This window comes from Budorcas taxicolor, chromosome 20 (assembly GCF_023091745.1).
Source record: "Budorcas taxicolor isolate Tak-1 chromosome 20, Takin1.1, whole genome shotgun sequence".
NCBI lineage: Eukaryota > Metazoa > Chordata > Mammalia > Artiodactyla > Bovidae > Budorcas > Budorcas taxicolor.
In genome coordinates this window covers 60,328,054-60,345,713 of record NC_068929.1, presented here as the reverse complement: position 1 = coordinate 60,345,713, position 17,660 = coordinate 60,328,054, and the positions used below count along the sequence as shown (strand labels likewise).

General features: G+C 43.5%; 1 protein-coding gene across 3 annotated transcripts in view; it reads left to right on the top strand.

The window, feature by feature from the left end:
- Positions 1–9,305, top strand: part of FBXL7 (F-box and leucine rich repeat protein 7) — a 449,255-nt gene extending 439,950 nt beyond the window's left edge. For all 3 annotated transcript variants that reach the window (XM_052659124.1, XM_052659126.1, XM_052659125.1), the window contains one exon: positions 5,955–9,305. In XM_052659124.1, coding sequence (XP_052515084.1) covers positions 5,955–6,691 — 737 coding nt within the window. In that variant the 3' untranslated portion in view covers positions 6,692–9,305. The remainder of the gene's footprint in view (positions 1–5,954) is intronic.
- Positions 9,306–17,660: the final 8,355 nt, after the last annotated feature.

Sequence of the window (17,660 nt, the reverse complement as noted above, 5' to 3'; positions counted from 1 at the left end):
CTCTTGAGAAATGTGTATGCAGGTCAAGAACCAACAGTTAGAACTGGACATGGAACAACAGACTGGTCCCAGAATAGGGAAGGAGTATGTTAACACTGTATATTGTCACCCTGCTTATTTAACTTATATACAAAGTATATCATGCAAAATGCCAGGCTGGATGAAGCACAATCTGGAATCAACATTGCCCAGAGAAATATCAACAACCTCGGATATGCAGATGATACTGCCCTTATGGCAGAAAGCAAAGAGGAACTAAAGAGCCTCTTGATGAAAGTGAAAGAGGAGAATGAAAAAGGTGGCTTAAAACTCAATATTCAAAAAACAAAGATCATGGCATCTGGTTCCATCACTTCATGGCAAGTAGATGGGGAAACTGTGGAAACAGTGAGACTTTATTTTCTTGGGCTTCAAAATCACTGCAGATGGTGCCTGGAGCCATGAAATGAAAAGACGCTTGATCCTTGGAAGAAAAGCTATGACAAACCTACTAAACAGCATATTAAAAAGCAGAGACATCACTTTGCCAAAAAAGATCTGTCTAGTCAAAGCTATAGTTTTTCCAATAGTCATGTATGGATGTGAGAGTTGGACTATAAAGAAAGTTGAGCACTGAAGAATTGATGCTTTTGAACTATGGTGTCGGAGAAGACTCTAGGGAGTCCCTTGGACTACAAGGAGATCAAACCAGTCAATCCTAAAGAAAATCAGTCCTGAATATTAATTGGAAGGACTCATGCTGAAGCTGAAACTCCAACACTTTGGCCATCTGATGCAAAGAACTGACTCAGTGGTAAAGACCCTGAGGCTGGGAAAGAGTGAAGGCAGGAGGAGAAGGGGACGACAAAGGATGAGATGGCTGGATGGCATCACCAACTCAATGGACATGAGTTTGAGCAAGCTCCAGAGACAGTGAAGGATAGGGAAGCTTGGCATGCTGCAGTCCATGGGGTGGCAAAGAATGACTCAGCCACCGAACAACAACAACCATATGCACTGGGAAGGGCAGTCTGCCTGACTTAGTCTCCTGGTTCAAATGTTAATCTTATCCAGAAAAATGCTCACAGGCACACCCAGAAATAAGGTTTAACCAAATATCTTGGCACTTTGTCACCTAGTCAAGTTGATGCATAAAATTAACCATCACAATTAATAACATCTTTAAACATCAAAAGAATATATTACAACTAACCAATTTTTAAAGTTTAACTCTTATGATTATTACAAGTGAAATTGCTTCCAAAGGTTCCTCTATACTTGGAGACCTGGGAGTCCTCCTTACTACTCTTCCTGATCTGTTATATGAGACCAGTTGAATCCTGTCCAGGTGATTCTACTCCCCCAGAATGTTAAGTCCACCCCCTCTCTTCTGCCTGCCTGCCTGGATGCATGCTTGCCTATCACTGGCCTTACACCCACCTCAACTCCATCAATACACCTTCTACACAACCAAGGTCCAGAGGAATGTTTTCAAACTGGGAAGCTAACCCTTCATTTCCCTGCATGAAATCTCCCAATTCCTCATCTTGACATGTGGGAATAAAGTTGCTTAGCAAAGCATATATGGCACTTCATGAGCTGCTCTTTCTAGGTTCAAATCTCACCCTGCCCCTAGTAACCTGAATGCTGTGTTTCCTGGAACCATTGGAATTTCCCAAGTACACCATGCCTATGCACACTCTGATGTGTGGGCATCTCTCTGACCTGCATGCCATTCCCTCCTCTGCCCCCTCTCACCTCCCCCAAAACCTTAACAGATGTCTCATTGCTGGAGGCCCGGTGCAAGCGTCCCCTAAGTAAAGCCTTTCCTGCCTGACCCCCGGGAAGCTGAGGGTATCCTCCCAGGTGTCTGCATTTTTAGTGTAAGCAGGTAGAGCATTGCTCGGTTTTGCAACTGGGTACTTGTGTATTCTCAATTCATTATGAGTTTTATATGGGCAAAAATGAGGCATAGTTTATATCTGTACTTTGTGATAATGTAATTCCTTGAACAGAGGAGTTTCAAAGCCCCAGTCATCTTGATTTCTAAAGGGTTCAAACAGAGTTGTCATTGGTGACTCCTCTGAACAAGCACTCAGAAAGCTATAGTGCAGTGACTGAAACTTCCTCATCAGTAAAACTGAGTTGGTTGGGAGGACTAGATGAGTTCATTCATGTTAAGTCCTCTCATGTGTGTTTCATTCAGTAACACACTTAGGAGGCAGTAGTTGGACTTTGTTGATATCATCCTTTTATAGCCCAGAGTATTATTACCCAATAATGAGAGAAGGTGGTAATGAGCATTTTTGTGAAAGCTGATCCAAATCTGGGATCAATTCAAGATAGCCCCAGATTTGTTCAACCCATACTGTCCACTCTCGGTTGTGTAATATCCCTACTCCTTATCCTGCATGGTAAGACAGGCCCCCAAGATCCGATCCCAGTGGATTATTCCCATCTTAGCTGCCACACAGAATAAATCCTGTGTTTTATCCCGTGAATACTGCTCACTCCCCCTCTGCTTCCATGCTTTCCTGTCCCTTGAATTTGCTCCTGCTATTACTTTATACTACCTGGGTTCCATATTTGTGCATTCAAATTATTTCTCTCGTCCAAGAATCCCCCACTCCCAAGACTTACGGTGCCCCAGTGTCTAACTGCTCACTTCACGCTGGCACATCTATCATACATCTCTCATGCAATGCATCAACTGCATGCTATTTCTTAGTCATTTCTTACCATCCCTGCTATATTAGAAGTCATGGATCAGGAAAATTCTCTCTAGTCTGACTGTACAAGTCATATAATCTCCCTGAATCTGAGATGCCTCATCTTTAAAAAATGTAGTTCAAAGGAAATGATTTCTCATGTTCTCTGCAAGTCTGTAATATATACATGCATCCACTGGCCACAGATATTACCCATTGAGCCATGAATCAGTTTATTTTCAACCCAAACTTAGCAAATCTATAAAAGGGCTAAAGCTGAAATTTAAAATGATTGACCTAAAATGATGCAAGCATATCAAAATAGTGTCTTCATCAAAACTGAGCTAAGCTAGTATTTCATTAAATTGGGGTTTGGTTTCAAAGTGCAGACAAATATTTCCCTGGACCGAATAGAGTATCCTTCCTGGAGTGCAGCAGGTTTTACTGGATACTTCTTTCTTAAATAGGAAACTGGAACTAAGAGCTTAGGAACAAAGTTGTCCTGTGATCTTAAAGTGCCTTCACCGTCATGTCATGACAGATGGGCAGCCACTATGTGAACGTACAGATTCAGCATAGGCAGGATCGCAGTCAGTGTAAAACAAGAACTTCAAAACAGAAAGGGAGAGTTCAGAGCGACATTTGAGGGGTACCAACCACCTTCTGCAAAACCACAGAGCCCCCTGGAGTTGTGCGCACAGCCTCTGACAAGCCACATCTTTGTTCTCCAGTGCTGGGGTGTATGCTTTGCTCCTTCCTGAAATTCTTCGACTTGGTAGCACATGGCTTCTGAATGTCATTATTCCCAGGACCTGAATTTTATATTATAAGAGTTTCCTGGGCAGCCTGCCAGGAGTGGGAGGAAAGTCCCCGTTAACACTATCACGTGGTTGCTTAGAAGGCTTGGAGATGACCTCATCAGCCAAGGCACAGAGCTGCGGAAGTGAGGCACCTGGCTTTAGAGCGGCAGAGGGATTTGGGTAGCAGAGAGAGAAAATGAAAAGTATATGTACATTCTATGTAATGGAAGGAAATATACGTATGCATATACATTTATATGATGTATTTGGCTATGTATATTAATGATGTATGTTCATATATTAAAATAAACTGTGTACACATTTTAAATAGTAATAGACAATGAACTGAAATATATAATGAAATGAGTGTTTCATATGTCATAAAATATATGATAGTTATATAATATATGGTATAAATATATACATATAAAATTTATTCCCACGCATTTAGGGGAAGGGAGTTTAGAAACAAGGTTTAGAGAGGCATCTAAAGATATCTTCCTGAGTACTAATTTTCTTATCTAGAAAACGGATCGTTTAAAGAATCAACTGAAAAAAAAAAGAATCAAGAAAATCAATAAACATTTTCTCAAATGTTTATAAAAAGCATGTTGTAAACGTTATCTTTCAACAGAAATAAAAGGCATTATAATTAACTATAAAATAGTTGGTTTATCAATGTTAGATATACCTCAGCCTCGATCACAATCCTGAGGATATTTAAATATTGGAAGTTGGATTATCCCATCAGGTTTTCCTATAAAAGACTATGAAAGTGAAGGAAAGTGAAAGTGCACTCAGTTGCGTCTGACTCTTTATGACCCCACGGACTATACAGTCCATGGAATTCTCCAGGCCAGAATACTGGAGTGGGTAACCTTTCCCTTCTTCAGGGGATCTTCCCAACCCAGGGATCAAACCCAGGTCTCCCGCATTGCAGGCAGATTCTTTACCATACTGGAGTGGGTAGCCTATCCCTTCTCCAGCAGATCTTCCCGACCCAGGAATTGAACTGGGGTCTCCTACATTGCAGGCAGATTCTTTATCAACTGAGCTAGCAGAGAAGCCCTGATATATAGGGACTGTATACACTCTATAAATCATTCATTCATTCATTCATTCATTCATTGAACAGGTGCTTAGTGAGAACCAGCTCTGAACCAGGTATTAGGGATACAGCAGTGAAGAGTGTGAGTCCTTTTTTCTTAGGAACTTACATTCCATGAGGACAGCAAACACATAAATAAATGTGAATAAAAGTGAATAAATAAAAATATAATGCCTCAAAGTGATAATGAATGCTGAAAATAAATGGGAGTCAGGCAGGGGGTACTAGTTCTTTCAGGATGACTCACAAAAAGTTGTCCTATAAAATAACATTTGCTCTGAAACCTAAGAAAGTGGGGGTGACCCAGGGCATTATCCAGGGATGTCCTGTCTAGTGCACAGTTGCTGAGGCAGGGAGGCACCTGAGCCATCTGGAAACTAGCAAAGAGGCCAGTGGGGTTGGAAGAGGGGGAAGACATAAGAGCCCAGGGGTGCAGGTCCTTGGAGGGCCCCTTTAGACGTTAGCTTTTACACTTGTAGTGAGACGGCCTTGAGCATGACAGGAGTACTGTTCCAGAATGTGTCTGGCAGCTGTGAAAATAGATCGTGGCAGGTAAAAGCAGGACAAACTGGTTGAAGGGATAGAGGATAATCCGATTTTGTTCTTCCTGGACCAGAGAAGGTAGAACTGAATCCCTAGAGGGTCACTTTGTTAGACTAATGACATATATTTCCCACGGTTTTCAAAGTATATCCCATATCGATTACCTGGTTGCATCCTCATTATTATATCCCCAGAGTTATAGGCATACCAGCTACTCACTCCCATTTCAGGGGAGAGTCTTGAGACTCAGAAAACTTAAGCCTCCTGCCTCAGACCATAAAAAGTAGGCCTGAGATCGACTGTGACTCCCAAGCCAGTGCTCTTTCTGTCAAACCCCAGTCATGGTGCAGCCTTCTATTTCCTATCTCACTTCTTTGGATCAGAGAGCTACCAGACCACTGCAGGGTAAGAACGGAGCTTCCTGAACTTTCCAGAACCAGGATGCGATATTTACACACATGGTCTCATGTCTTCTTTACAGCCACCTTACAGGGAAGCAGAACACCCTTATTTTAAAGCAAAGTACCTACTTAGAAGGACCGATAGGCCCAAACGTCAGGCCAACCATTGATGGATCTAGCATTGGAACACATCTTTCTCATTCTAAAACCCCAAAGCCTCTTAAGCCCAGAGTAGTTAAATGATGAAATGAACATGGAAAGCCCATTCTTGCGTTCCTTTTCCTGAGGGGCCAGGAAGGGAAGGGGGAAACATGGGGACCCAAATCCAGAGTTGGGTAGGAGTCTATTCAGGAGCCCCCCACTATTCCCCATTCCCTGAGGTCGTTCTGAGCGTGTGTTCTGTCTCTCCGTCTAGGATGCTCCAAGGTGACCTGCATCAGCTTGACCCGCGAGGCCTCCATTAAACTGTCCCCCTTGCACGGCAAACAGATCTCCATCCGCTACCTGGACATGACGGACTGCTTCGTGCTGGAAGATGAAGGCCTGCACACCATCGCGGCCCACTGCACGCAGCTGACCCACCTGTACCTGCGGCGCTGCGTCCGCCTCACCGACGAGGGCCTCCGCTATCTGATGATCTACTGCGCCTCCATCAAGGAGCTGAGCGTCAGCGACTGCCGCTTCGTCAGCGACTTCGGCCTGCGCGAGATCGCCAAGCTGGAGTCCCGCCTGCGGTACCTCAGCATCGCGCACTGCGGCCGGGTCACCGATGTGGGCATCCGCTACGTGGCCAAGTACTGCGGCAAGCTGCGCTACCTCAACGCCAGGGGCTGCGAGGGCATCACGGACCACGGCCTGGAGTACCTTGCCAAGAACTGCGCCAAACTCAAGTCCCTGGACATCGGCAAATGCCCTCTGGTCTCCGACACGGGCCTGGAGTGCCTGGCCCTGAACTGCTTCAATCTCAAGCGCCTCAGCCTCAAGTCTTGCGAGAGCATCACGGGCCAGGGCCTGCAGATCGTGGCGGCCAACTGCTTCGACCTGCAGATGCTGAACGTGCAGGACTGCGAGGTGTCCGTGGAGGCGCTGCGCTTCGTGAAACGCCACTGCAAGCGCTGCGTCATCGAGCACACCAACCCTGCTTTCTTCTGAAGGGACAGCTCCCGCCGTCGCTGTCGCCGTACAGACCTGAACAGAACACGTTGGTTTTTTTGTTTTGTTTTTTTCAGAGCAGCCTGTGTAAGCACCGACACCCACTCGGAACAGCTTCTTTCTTCCAGGAAGGTTCTTTTTAAAGATTTGGCTTTTCTTCTTGCTAGTTTTCACGGGCAACAGAGGGCTAGGAAAGGAGGGTGAGGGAGCCCCATTTCTATTCCAGACAACGGTTTTATGTGGGGGGAATCAGGTCATTGGTGGCGTCTCTTCTCAAAAACATGTACCTCAGAAAGCTGACTGCAATGTCTTTAAGAACGCCCCCCTTTCAGTTTCTTTCCTCCTGGCCACATCCCCGGAGTTCTGCACCCCATCCCTCCAACCCTACCCCTCCCTCTCCTACAGTAACAACAAATCGTCAGAGTAATACTGCCCTCCACACCTCCTCCTCTTTAAACTGCTTGACTGGCCTAAAGCATACTCTCCCATCCCATACCCAAGCAAAATTCTTGTTAAATAAATGTCACAGCACCTGCTATATACACAGCACTTATAAACCCTCTTAAAGGATCACTTGCAGCAGTTAACAGGGTGAAGGAAGAGACCTGCCTTGTTCCTCCCACCCCACTCCCGCTCCAGCACTTACTAGCTGTGTGACCTTGGGCAAAGCACTTGACTTCTCTGGGCTTCTGCTTCCAGCCCTGAATCAGAGGACTTCCTCGGATCTAATCAAGGATGAGCTTCATGGCTATTTTAGAATCGAGGGAACAAGAGATGTCAGTAAACCCAAGCTCCTTGGCAACACAAGAGGCATCTACCTCTTCCAAGGATATCTATTCTGTGAGTGCTCTCAGGAGGCGTGCCAACCCCAGGCTCCTGTATATTCTTCTCCCTAATCTGAGTGGCATTCACAGTTTGTTTCTTTTGATGAGCGAGTCTCTTGGTCATCTTCTCTTGCCCAGCCAGATGGACGGCTTCTGTACACACATGCTTTTGGCATCACCCCACTCCACCCCATCGCACGGAGGTGATGGAATTCCTAATCACAGCAAAACCCACCTCCCCCAGTCAGGTTGATCTTTCTGAGTGTTTCCAAGTAGGAGGGAAGACACTCACAATTTTTAATTAACAAGGGAGGCCCAGGAAAACACGTGTCCTCCAGGGTTTTTCAAATCCCTGTCGCTGCACATGTAGCATACACGCACACATCTGCCCTGCAGCTGGCAGGAACGGACGCCTCGGTTCTTTGTCATTCAGATCGCATTTCTGTTTTCTCATCTATTTATTTTCTTGGGCATCCAGATTGCATCACGTGAAGCCTGTTGGGGTTAAGTCATAAGTGTTGACGTGGGCAGATTGCCACCTTGTGTGCCTCCCCTGTGATGTCTGCTTGTCCTTCCTCAAATATGTAGAGCAGATTTCCAGGTAGTTTAAATCTTGTCCACTCAAAAGTGCCCCACAAATGGAAGAGGGAACACATTGATAAGACATAGGCGCTGGTCCACCAGCTAAGACTTTGATATCCAACATTAAAGCTGTTGCCAAGTACAAATGTGAAATGGTCCTATTTGGATGCAAATCCATTTGCTATCCTCATTCATGCAAAGTCAGGATGCCAACAATCCCACTGCTTGTTTTCATGTCATTTTCATTGATTTCTGTTACTAAGCCCATGACTTCTCTTAAATTATTCTCTGGCAACACCCCTCCTCCTTCACTTTCCAAACAGTTCATTCATTTCTTTCTCAGAGAACCCACCCTCCACACCCAGAACCTGGTGTCTCCAAGCCAAGCACATGGAACAGTTTCATATCCAGCCTATATACCACTTGACAGCTGCACTCCCATGCTAGGCTCCCTGCGTGTCTTTGTCTTATTTTGAGAAGGAGACAGCAGTGAGATGGCATCACGTGATATATGGCCACCTCTCCAGTCAACACCGTCAGCAACTTGGAGGTGCAGCCAATGCCGCGTGCCGCAGGGAGAAAGGAATTGTTTGGCTGGGGAGAGTATCTAGTCACAACGTTTGGAACCATGAAAGGGATCGAAGATAGCATTCCCCTGTTGTGTGACTTGTGACTCTGTTCAAAGCTTGGGAATATAAGTCACAGAGGATCATCCTTAACCCTTGGTACTGAGATCTTCCAAGTGAGCCAATGTAATATTCCTGGAATAAGAGAAAAGATTCAAAATGGCTCACACAACCAGAAAGGGGGTGTCCCATTCCAAATATCTTTATCACCACCTCTTGACCATAGCACCTACACTGTCTTCCAAACGTGAGACAAAGCCAGCCTTCACACTGTTTACCCGGCATGCCCTATCTTTCCCGTTGCTGTCTTTCTCCCAGTCTGCTCTTCACCCATTCCGCTTCCCCTTGTTGTATGAATCTATGACAGTGGTTCCTGGGGAAACAGCTCAGCAGATTTTTAGAGACCATGCAAAAAGCCTCACTAGGAAATTTACCTGTTTTTAAACATTGCTTCCTTCCTGCCTCTGCTAAATTGAATGCTCATTGTTGTTGTTGTTGTTGTTTTAATTCTAATGTTCAAATCACTGCGTGCTGTATGACTCTAGAAAGCCTTAACTTACTACCACCAAGAAATAAAGCAATATGTTGGTAATCGGGTTTAGCCTCATTTAATTCCCTGGCCAGAATAGCCTGATGTTCAGATGGGGAAACTCAAGAGTGAGGGAGAAACTTGCTTCCTGTTGCAATAGAGAACACATCAGGTCACTGCTGCTGCTGTCAAAGTTGCACCCATGGCTGTGTCATTCCCCTTAGCTCATTGTCTTTGGCTAAAAATTAGCAGGTAAGTAAAAATCATTACATTCACAGTTTATATCTTCAGTTCCCTAACCCACCTTTTGATGGTTCAGCAAAAACAAAAAAAAAGCTGGAAGGGGAATATGGCAACTTGATTGGAAAGGAAAAATTATCAATCGGTTGGAAAAAAGGAAATGCCAAATATCTCCCTACCCAAACCTTTAGATCAGAGAAATTAGTTTGACAGAAACAAGTACTGAGAGATGAATGGCAAACTCTGTCTTTAGCAAGTAAAAGCATTTTAGGAGATGCCAATTTTAAAAGTAGTTGTCCTCAACTTCCTTCTTACCCTGATTCAGCTGCTTAAGGACTGTCACATAAACCAACAGGACTGTTAACTGCTTTGAAATATTAACTCGAGGTAGCTGCATGCAATTCTTGTCAAGATCCCAGAATAAAGTTAGCAGTAAATAAAATGCATATGCCCTGGAGGTTCATGATTTCTTATATTGACATTTGTTGAGAATTAATGTCTTCGAGACGTTTGACATCCAAGAGCCCACAACATGAAACCAAACAGTTTAGTATTTTTAAGGGAAAAAGAATTTTTTTTGCAGTAAAATTGCCTACCATGTCTAAATTTTCACTGAAAAGTCATCAGAAAGTAGTATTTTTGTTCAATAGCTGGCAATCATGATTAGTTCAGGAAGAAGTTAATTTACAGAAATGCTGAATAGACAGTAGAAGAGGGAGCAGGAATATTTAGTGATGAGGTAAACACTGCATGAATATGTTCATGCAGACAGTCTGTGAAACAAAACTGGTTTTCCTCTTTCCATGCTCAAATGGTTCCTTCTTTTTGCTTCATACAACAGCATGGTAAGTCGCTTCAGTCGTGTCCAACTCTGTGACCCCATGAACTGTAGCCTGCCAGGCTCCTCTATCCATGGGATTCTCCAGGCAAGAATACTGGAGTGGGTTGCCATTTTCTTCTCCAGGGACTCTCCCTGACCCAGGATCAAACCCATGTCTCATGTTTCCTACATCGACAGATGGGTTCTTTACCACTAGTGCCACCTGGAAAGCCCCTCATACGCCAGTAGTGGTTCTTAATGTTGCAGGAAGGAGTGGTGCATGGAGAGGGGAGGTCTTGTTGCCATCTCTCTGCTCGGGATGCTAATACCACACCATCACTGGGACCTGCCTAAACACAGCTCCCGTTGCCCAAAGAGCAATTCAGACACATTCCATAAAGACGACCACCAGGTGGGCAAAGTTGTTCACTGAAGGCAAGAAGATATTGGGTTGACTAAAAAGTTCTTTCAGGCTTTTCTGTAAGATGTTACAAAAAACCAGATGAAATTTTTTGGTCAACCCAGTACTTCCACAGACGTTCAGACTGGGGACACACCAACCAAGACTATATCCAGGATATGATGATTCCTCCTTTCTTTGAGTGCAACATTATCTCCTAAAGCCACAGGTCCATTTTTGTAGTCTTTTTTTCCTTCTCAAGTTAGCAGATCAACTTGAATTTGAAACTACATGAGATGAAAGAGCATGGTCTTTTGGGAGCTGAATAGGTTTCACCATCCCTGCCTGTAAACAGCACAGTGGTGGCATCTTCAGCAGGATGCAGCTAGAATGCTGATCTCATGGACCATCCAGGAAGGCTACGTGAAAGCTCTAAACTGTTGCTCAGGCTGCTGTTGCAAAGCCACTGCAGTCATGTCCGATTCTGTGCGACCCCATAGACATCAGCCCACCAGACTTCCCCGTCCCTGGGATTCTCTAGGCAAGAACACTGGAGTGGGCTGCCGTTTCCTTCTCCAATGCATAAAAATAAAAAGTGAAAGTAAAGTTGCTCAGTCATGTCCTACTCTTAGTGACCCCATGGACTGCAGTCTACCAGGCTCCTCCATCCATGGGATTTTCCAGGCAAGAGTACTGAAGTTCAGAAGATAGCAATCAATAACATCCAGGTATCAAAGTAAGGCTTGGAAATATTATTAAAAAATAAAACTTGATCTAAAGATTTCCAAATCTGCTTATTTCTATGTTGTCGAAAGATTCTCCTTCTGGCCACTCAGCTACTGCATTTTATGCTGATGAGATCAGCATGTCTGAATTCTATCCTGGCTCATGTGACAATCAACATATGAGGGAAACTGGACGTTGCAGTCTTTCTTCATGAACAGTGAGTCCCCAGGGAGTGCTAGTCATTTCTTCTGAAGGAGCAGATGGTACTCAGCCTCCTTTAACTCCTTTAATGAAGGTTTATTGATCAGGTACTATGAGAGGTTCTGAGTGAATAAGAAACAATATCATTCCCCTAAAGGAACTCCTATCAAATAATGTCATGCAAAGAGTTAGAAGGTGGAAAAGGGAATAGAAAAAGGAGATAGACTTTCATTCATTCAACAAATAAATATTTTTTTCAAGAACCTAGTATGTGTCAGACACCATGCTGGCACTAAGAGTCTTGCCCTGATGGTTGAAAAAAGAAATGATTTGCCTTCAGTTCAGTTCAGTCGCTCAGTCATGTCCGACTCTTGGCGACCCCATGAATTGCAGCACACCAGGCCTCCCTGTCCATCACCAACTCCCGGAGTTCACTCAGACTCACGTCCATCGAGTCAGTGATACCATCCAGCCATCTCATCCTCTGTCGTCCCCTTCTCCTCCTGCCCCCAATCCCTCCCAGCATCAGAGTCTTTTCCAATGAGTCAACTCTTCTCATGAGGTGGCCAAAGTACTGGAGTTTCAGCTACAGCATCATTCCTTCCAAAGAAATCCCAGGGCTGATCTCCTTCAGAATGGACTGGTTGGATCTCCTTGCAGTCCAAGGGACTCTCAAGAGTCTTATCCAACACCACAGTTCAAAAGCATCAATTCTTCGGTGCTCAGCCTTCTTCACAGTCCAACTCTCACATCCATACATGACCACAGGAAAAACCATAGCCTTGACTAGACACACCTTAGTCGGCAAAGTAATGTCTCTGCTTTTGAATATGCTATCTAGGTTGGTCATAACTTTTCTTCCAAGGAGTAAGCGTCTTTTAATTTCATGGCTGCAATCACCATCTGCAGTGATTTTTCAGCCCCCCAAAATAAAGTCTGCCACTGTTTCCACTGTTTCCCCATCTATTTCCCATGAAGTGATGGGACCAGATGCTATGATCTTCATTTTCTGAATGTTGAGCTTTAAGCCAACTTTTTCACTCTCCACTTTCACTTTCATCAAGTTAGTCATATGGAAATAGAAAGTTCTCTTTTGTCCTAAGGTCATCCCATAGATTAATTCCTATATACACATACACACTGTCTCTCACACACCTACATACACACATATAATCTCTAAAAGATGAAAACATTTTGCAAAAACAACACTGAAACATAAATTCTTGGAAAAACTCTAAGAACCTCAAAACAGCTTGATGCTCTCCCAAACAACATCCAGTCAAAACATACAGACATAGCCCAGAGAACTGCCATCCTGATTTCCCCAGAATCTAGCTCAAGGAGAGGAAGATTGCAGGTCCCTCTCCCAAGAATCCTTGGATTCTTCAGCCAACATAATGCTCTTTGGTTTTATCCTAATCATCACGCACTTTTGATGGGAATGGTCAGAGTAAGTGAGGTTTCTCAGTGTACTGTGTCTCTTTATAAAGAACTAGTCTGTGTCAGTTATCTCAACCATACTGGATGACCCAAGTAAGATTGATTAAGTAGCCGTTAAAACTGCTAAGGAATGGATTTCACTTGTAAATTCCCCGAGGATGGGTTCTTTGAAGCTTCACATTTTATCAGGGTAGTCAATGTGAAATTATCTGCCCACAGTAATAATCAACTAAACAATGAAGTGCATTAGAAACTGGAAGAGTGATAGGAAAGCTTTTAATTCCTGTTTCTCTGCAGTCAGAGGCAAAATCCTCCTGGTTTTGCAGAGCCCCAAAGCTTTCCCAAGTCTGAGTAGTAGTAGACTTATTAAGCCCATTGCCAGATAGGCACGCAAAAGATAGAGGGGAGAGGATTTCTAATTACAAAGATTAACCAGTAATTGGTACTTCCTTTTTTTCTAATCTTCTACCAACCGCTAATGAACACACAGCCACCTTCTATAAATAAAATCTTTTAAAAAAGAAATCCAGGTTTCACATCATGAATGAATTCTTCATGGGTATTTACATTAAGAATTTAAACAAACTTATCATGGTCCTTTTCATTTAAGAGAAAGTAGATACAGGAACAAAGCTGTCACAACTGATATATATCCTTCTTCATTTTATCTCAAAGCCTTTCTTTGGGAGATGGAAACCAAAACAGACATGATTACCTTTGTATAATTTTACATTTTTCAGACTTCCGTGTAACTACATAAATGCATTGAATTTCAAAATGTGCCATCTCTCGTTTTGCAGTCCCACCCCCCAGTAATGGAGAAATGTGAGAAGTGGGTTTTTCTCTTGTTCCCTGGCCACTTAGTAAATCCCCTGAAAAGATCATTTTGCTGAACAGATCCTTGTCTTAGTAGAAGATCCAGAGAGGGAGAATTCAGACCATTTCTCTTGTTCTTGTTACAGCCACGCAGGCCAGCAAGCGATTTATGACATAGTTGATCTATATGAATGATGTTCATGAAGCACAAGCTTTCCATCAGCTAGTCAGAGTGTGAGACTCCAGTTGACTCTTCTATGTTCATAATTTTAAAACACCCAAAGAATAATGACCATGAAAATGCTGGAAGTTTGGAGACCAAGGAGCTGTGGATTTAAAATAAAAAAAAAAAAGAAGAAGAAGAAGAAAGAGGGAAAAAAAATAACATTCAAGTAATGACCTCTAACTCACATAATGAAAACCAGAGTCTCCTCTGGATTTCCAAGCTGGCATTGTTTCACTGGTACTCTCACCTTGGGGCTCCTGGGTGTGATGTTTCTTTTAAAAATAGTGCCCTCGGGAAAGCAGTGGGAAATACAAACACTGCCACGGGAGGGCATTAGTCTCCTTTCCTTTTAAAACGTGTGCTTAATCCCACATGCATGAGGCAAAATAAAGCTTAAAGGTGATCGTGTTATGTAAGGAGTCTTTTTGCTTTTACAAGAGGAAAAGCCACATGCTCTCAGGTACTGTCTCTGTTTCTTTGACTTCCCTCACCCTAAATTCACTGGTTTCAGGATTCCAATGCCTAATTCTTCACAGCCAATAGCTTATTTTGGCCATGAAGAAAAGCGACCTTTCTTTTCTGATTTTCTGGTCAACGCTTAGTATTATATCAGTAACTCCACCATAGAGTTCCTCCTCTCCCAGGTTTGGGAACCCAGAGTTAAACCTTGGGATCAACTGGAATCCAAGAAAGGCCTTGGGAGAATTTAGCTGAATGTCTGCTTTGGCTGAAACTAAGGACCCTTTAGCAAGTGCAAGCTTTTAAACTTTTTTAAAGGTTATTATTTATTGACTCTGTGCTTAGTCTCTCAGTCATGTCCAACTCTTTGCAACCCCATGGACTGCAGTCCACCAGGCTCCTCTGTCCATGGGATTCCCCAGGCAAGAATGCTGGAGTGGGTTGCCATGCCCTCCTCCAGGGGATCTTACCGACCCAGGGATCAAACCCAGGTGTCCCTCATTGCAGAAGGACTCTTATTGTCTGAGCTACCAGGGAAGTCCATTGCTTGACTCTAGTGAAATGAATTTTATATATCTCATACCTTTTATATAAAATTTATAAATTTTATGTACTACCTTTTTGCACCCCTGGAGGCTCATTGGTAAAGAATCCCCCTGCCAGTGCAGGAGATTTGGGTTTGATCCCTGGGTAAGCAAGATCCCCTGGAGGGGAGCATGGCTACCCACTCCAGTATTCTTGCCTGGAAAATCCCATGGACAGAGGAGTCTGATGGGCTATATTCCGTAGGGTCACAAGCAGTTGAACACAACTGAGCGAGTAAATGGCAATAACCTTTTGCTTAGTACTGCTTGTTGAGGTCTCTGTGGCAAAGGATGAAACACAAATTCAAGTTGGAGTCCTATTTTTTTTATCCTGTTTTTTTGTTTTATCTTTCATTGCGCTAGGTGGATATGGCCACTCTTGTTTAGCACACCATTTTCAGAAGATGTGTCCCTTTTGGGGGTTCTATGGTGATTTCAAAGAACTTCTCAGGCTACATTGCTAAGTGTGGGTAGCTCGATATTCAGGAGAAAATACCGTTGTCAGAGCCCTGGAGTAATTTTTTGGGGACACAGAACATTTTTGGAGATGATCCTCGAAATGTAACCAGCCTTGGTCTGGAAGACTAGAGGTGTGACACTGTATTTCTCAAAGGTGAATTCAAATCGTATTGTTGTTGTTCAGGCGCTAAGTTGTGCCTGACTGTTTGCAACCCCATGAACTGTAGCACACCAGGCTTCCCTGTTCTTCACTATCTTCTTGAGCTCAAATTCCTGTCCATTGAGTCAGTGATGCATCCAACCATCTCATCCTCTGTCATTCCCTTCTTCCCTCAATCTTTCCCAGCATCAGGGTCTATATGCAGAGGCTTAATTACCCCATAGCTATAAACTGTAAGTGTAACAGATTTGGAAGGATTTTTGTGTTTTTTTGCCAAACCTAAAACTTTGTTATTAATTTGTAGATGTTCACTCACCACTCTTAATTTCCTACTAATTTCCCTGGATGGTCCTGCTTGTACAGTATTTACAATGGTAAATTTTGCTCCCGTTTAAATCCAAGGCTCCTCATCTCAATGATTAGTGACTACCAGCAAATCTCTTGAAAATGGTTACAAAACTATAGGTAAGCGCTCAATAGATGAGGCTTAAAAATTTCAGAAAGCCACTGAGAGAGACATTTTAAGTTTCTTTATGACACTTTGTTTCTGGTAGAGCATCACAGGACCAAAAGGTTTGTAGGTCTTTTGGCTGGATGGCATCACTGACTCGATGGACATGAGTCTGAGTGAACTCCGGGAGTTGGTGATGGACAGGGAGGCCTGGTGTGCTGTGATTCATGGGGTCGCAAAGAGTTGGACACGACTGAGCAACTGAACTGAACTGAACTGTCTTGTTTTTAATGAATACCCAAATATTTCCCTTCTGTATGTCCAGGAATGGACTTGAAATACAAATAAGTGATTCTTTAAAAGATTAAGTTTCATTTTTAGAAGTGTTCCAACTTCGGTTAAAGGATTACAATCAGAAATTTTTCGTCTCGGTTTGCCTTCATCATGGGAATACCTGCTGGTCCCACCGCTTTATGTAAGTATATATAAAAAAGAAAACTTTGCTTTTGTTTGGGTTGTAATGGGGGCAATAGACATGAATTATGAGGTAGACAAGCTCTGAATACCATTGATTGCATTCCAAGATATCATTAGCATAGAGATAAATTTAAATCTGCTTCAAGTTAGTATCGAACAGTTAGCCCCCATAGAATTCATGTACATTTGAACACCTAATCCTTCAGAAAACTTCTTTTAACCACTGTCCTTCTGATTTAGCAAAATCAGAATAAAGAGTAGAAGGGCTTACAGGCTCTTTCCCCAAGCTTCCTAAAACCTTTCTCCACCACTAATCTGAAAGCAGAGTGTCCTGCCAAAAGACTCAGACCAAACACACTTAGTTCATTTGTTCTCAGCTTCTTTGTTAACCTCTTCCAAATGGCCCTGAATTTACCTAGGTCCCGCATTTGGGATGTCTCTTAGCCTTCTGCAGTAATTTCTTAATATCTCCACCAGCACGCCTCCGAACATTAGGTGTCCATGGCAGCAGAACTTCAGTATGGTCTGGACTAAGGTACCTGCTGCGTGCTCTCATGCTCAGTCGCTTCAGTTGTGTCCGACTCTTTGCGACACTATGGACCACAGCCCACCAGGCCCCTCTGTCCATGAGATTCTCTAGGTAAGAATACTAGAGTGGGTTGCCATGTCCTGCTCCAGGGGATCTTTTCAACCCAAGGATCGAATTCACATCTCCTGCAGCTCAGGCAGATTCTTTATCACTGATTGCTCAGAGAAGCCCAAAGTCCCTCCTACAGTCCCCAGAAGGACAAACACAGAGATACTGACCAACTCTGGCCCTGGCACATATTACAGATACAAAGGGGGAAAGTCATCCTTAATTTCTCATAACATGGTCAAATCTGATCAAGCTAATTAATCATCAGATTAGGATTTAACAGTCGATAATTGGTTCTGCCACTGATTTTCT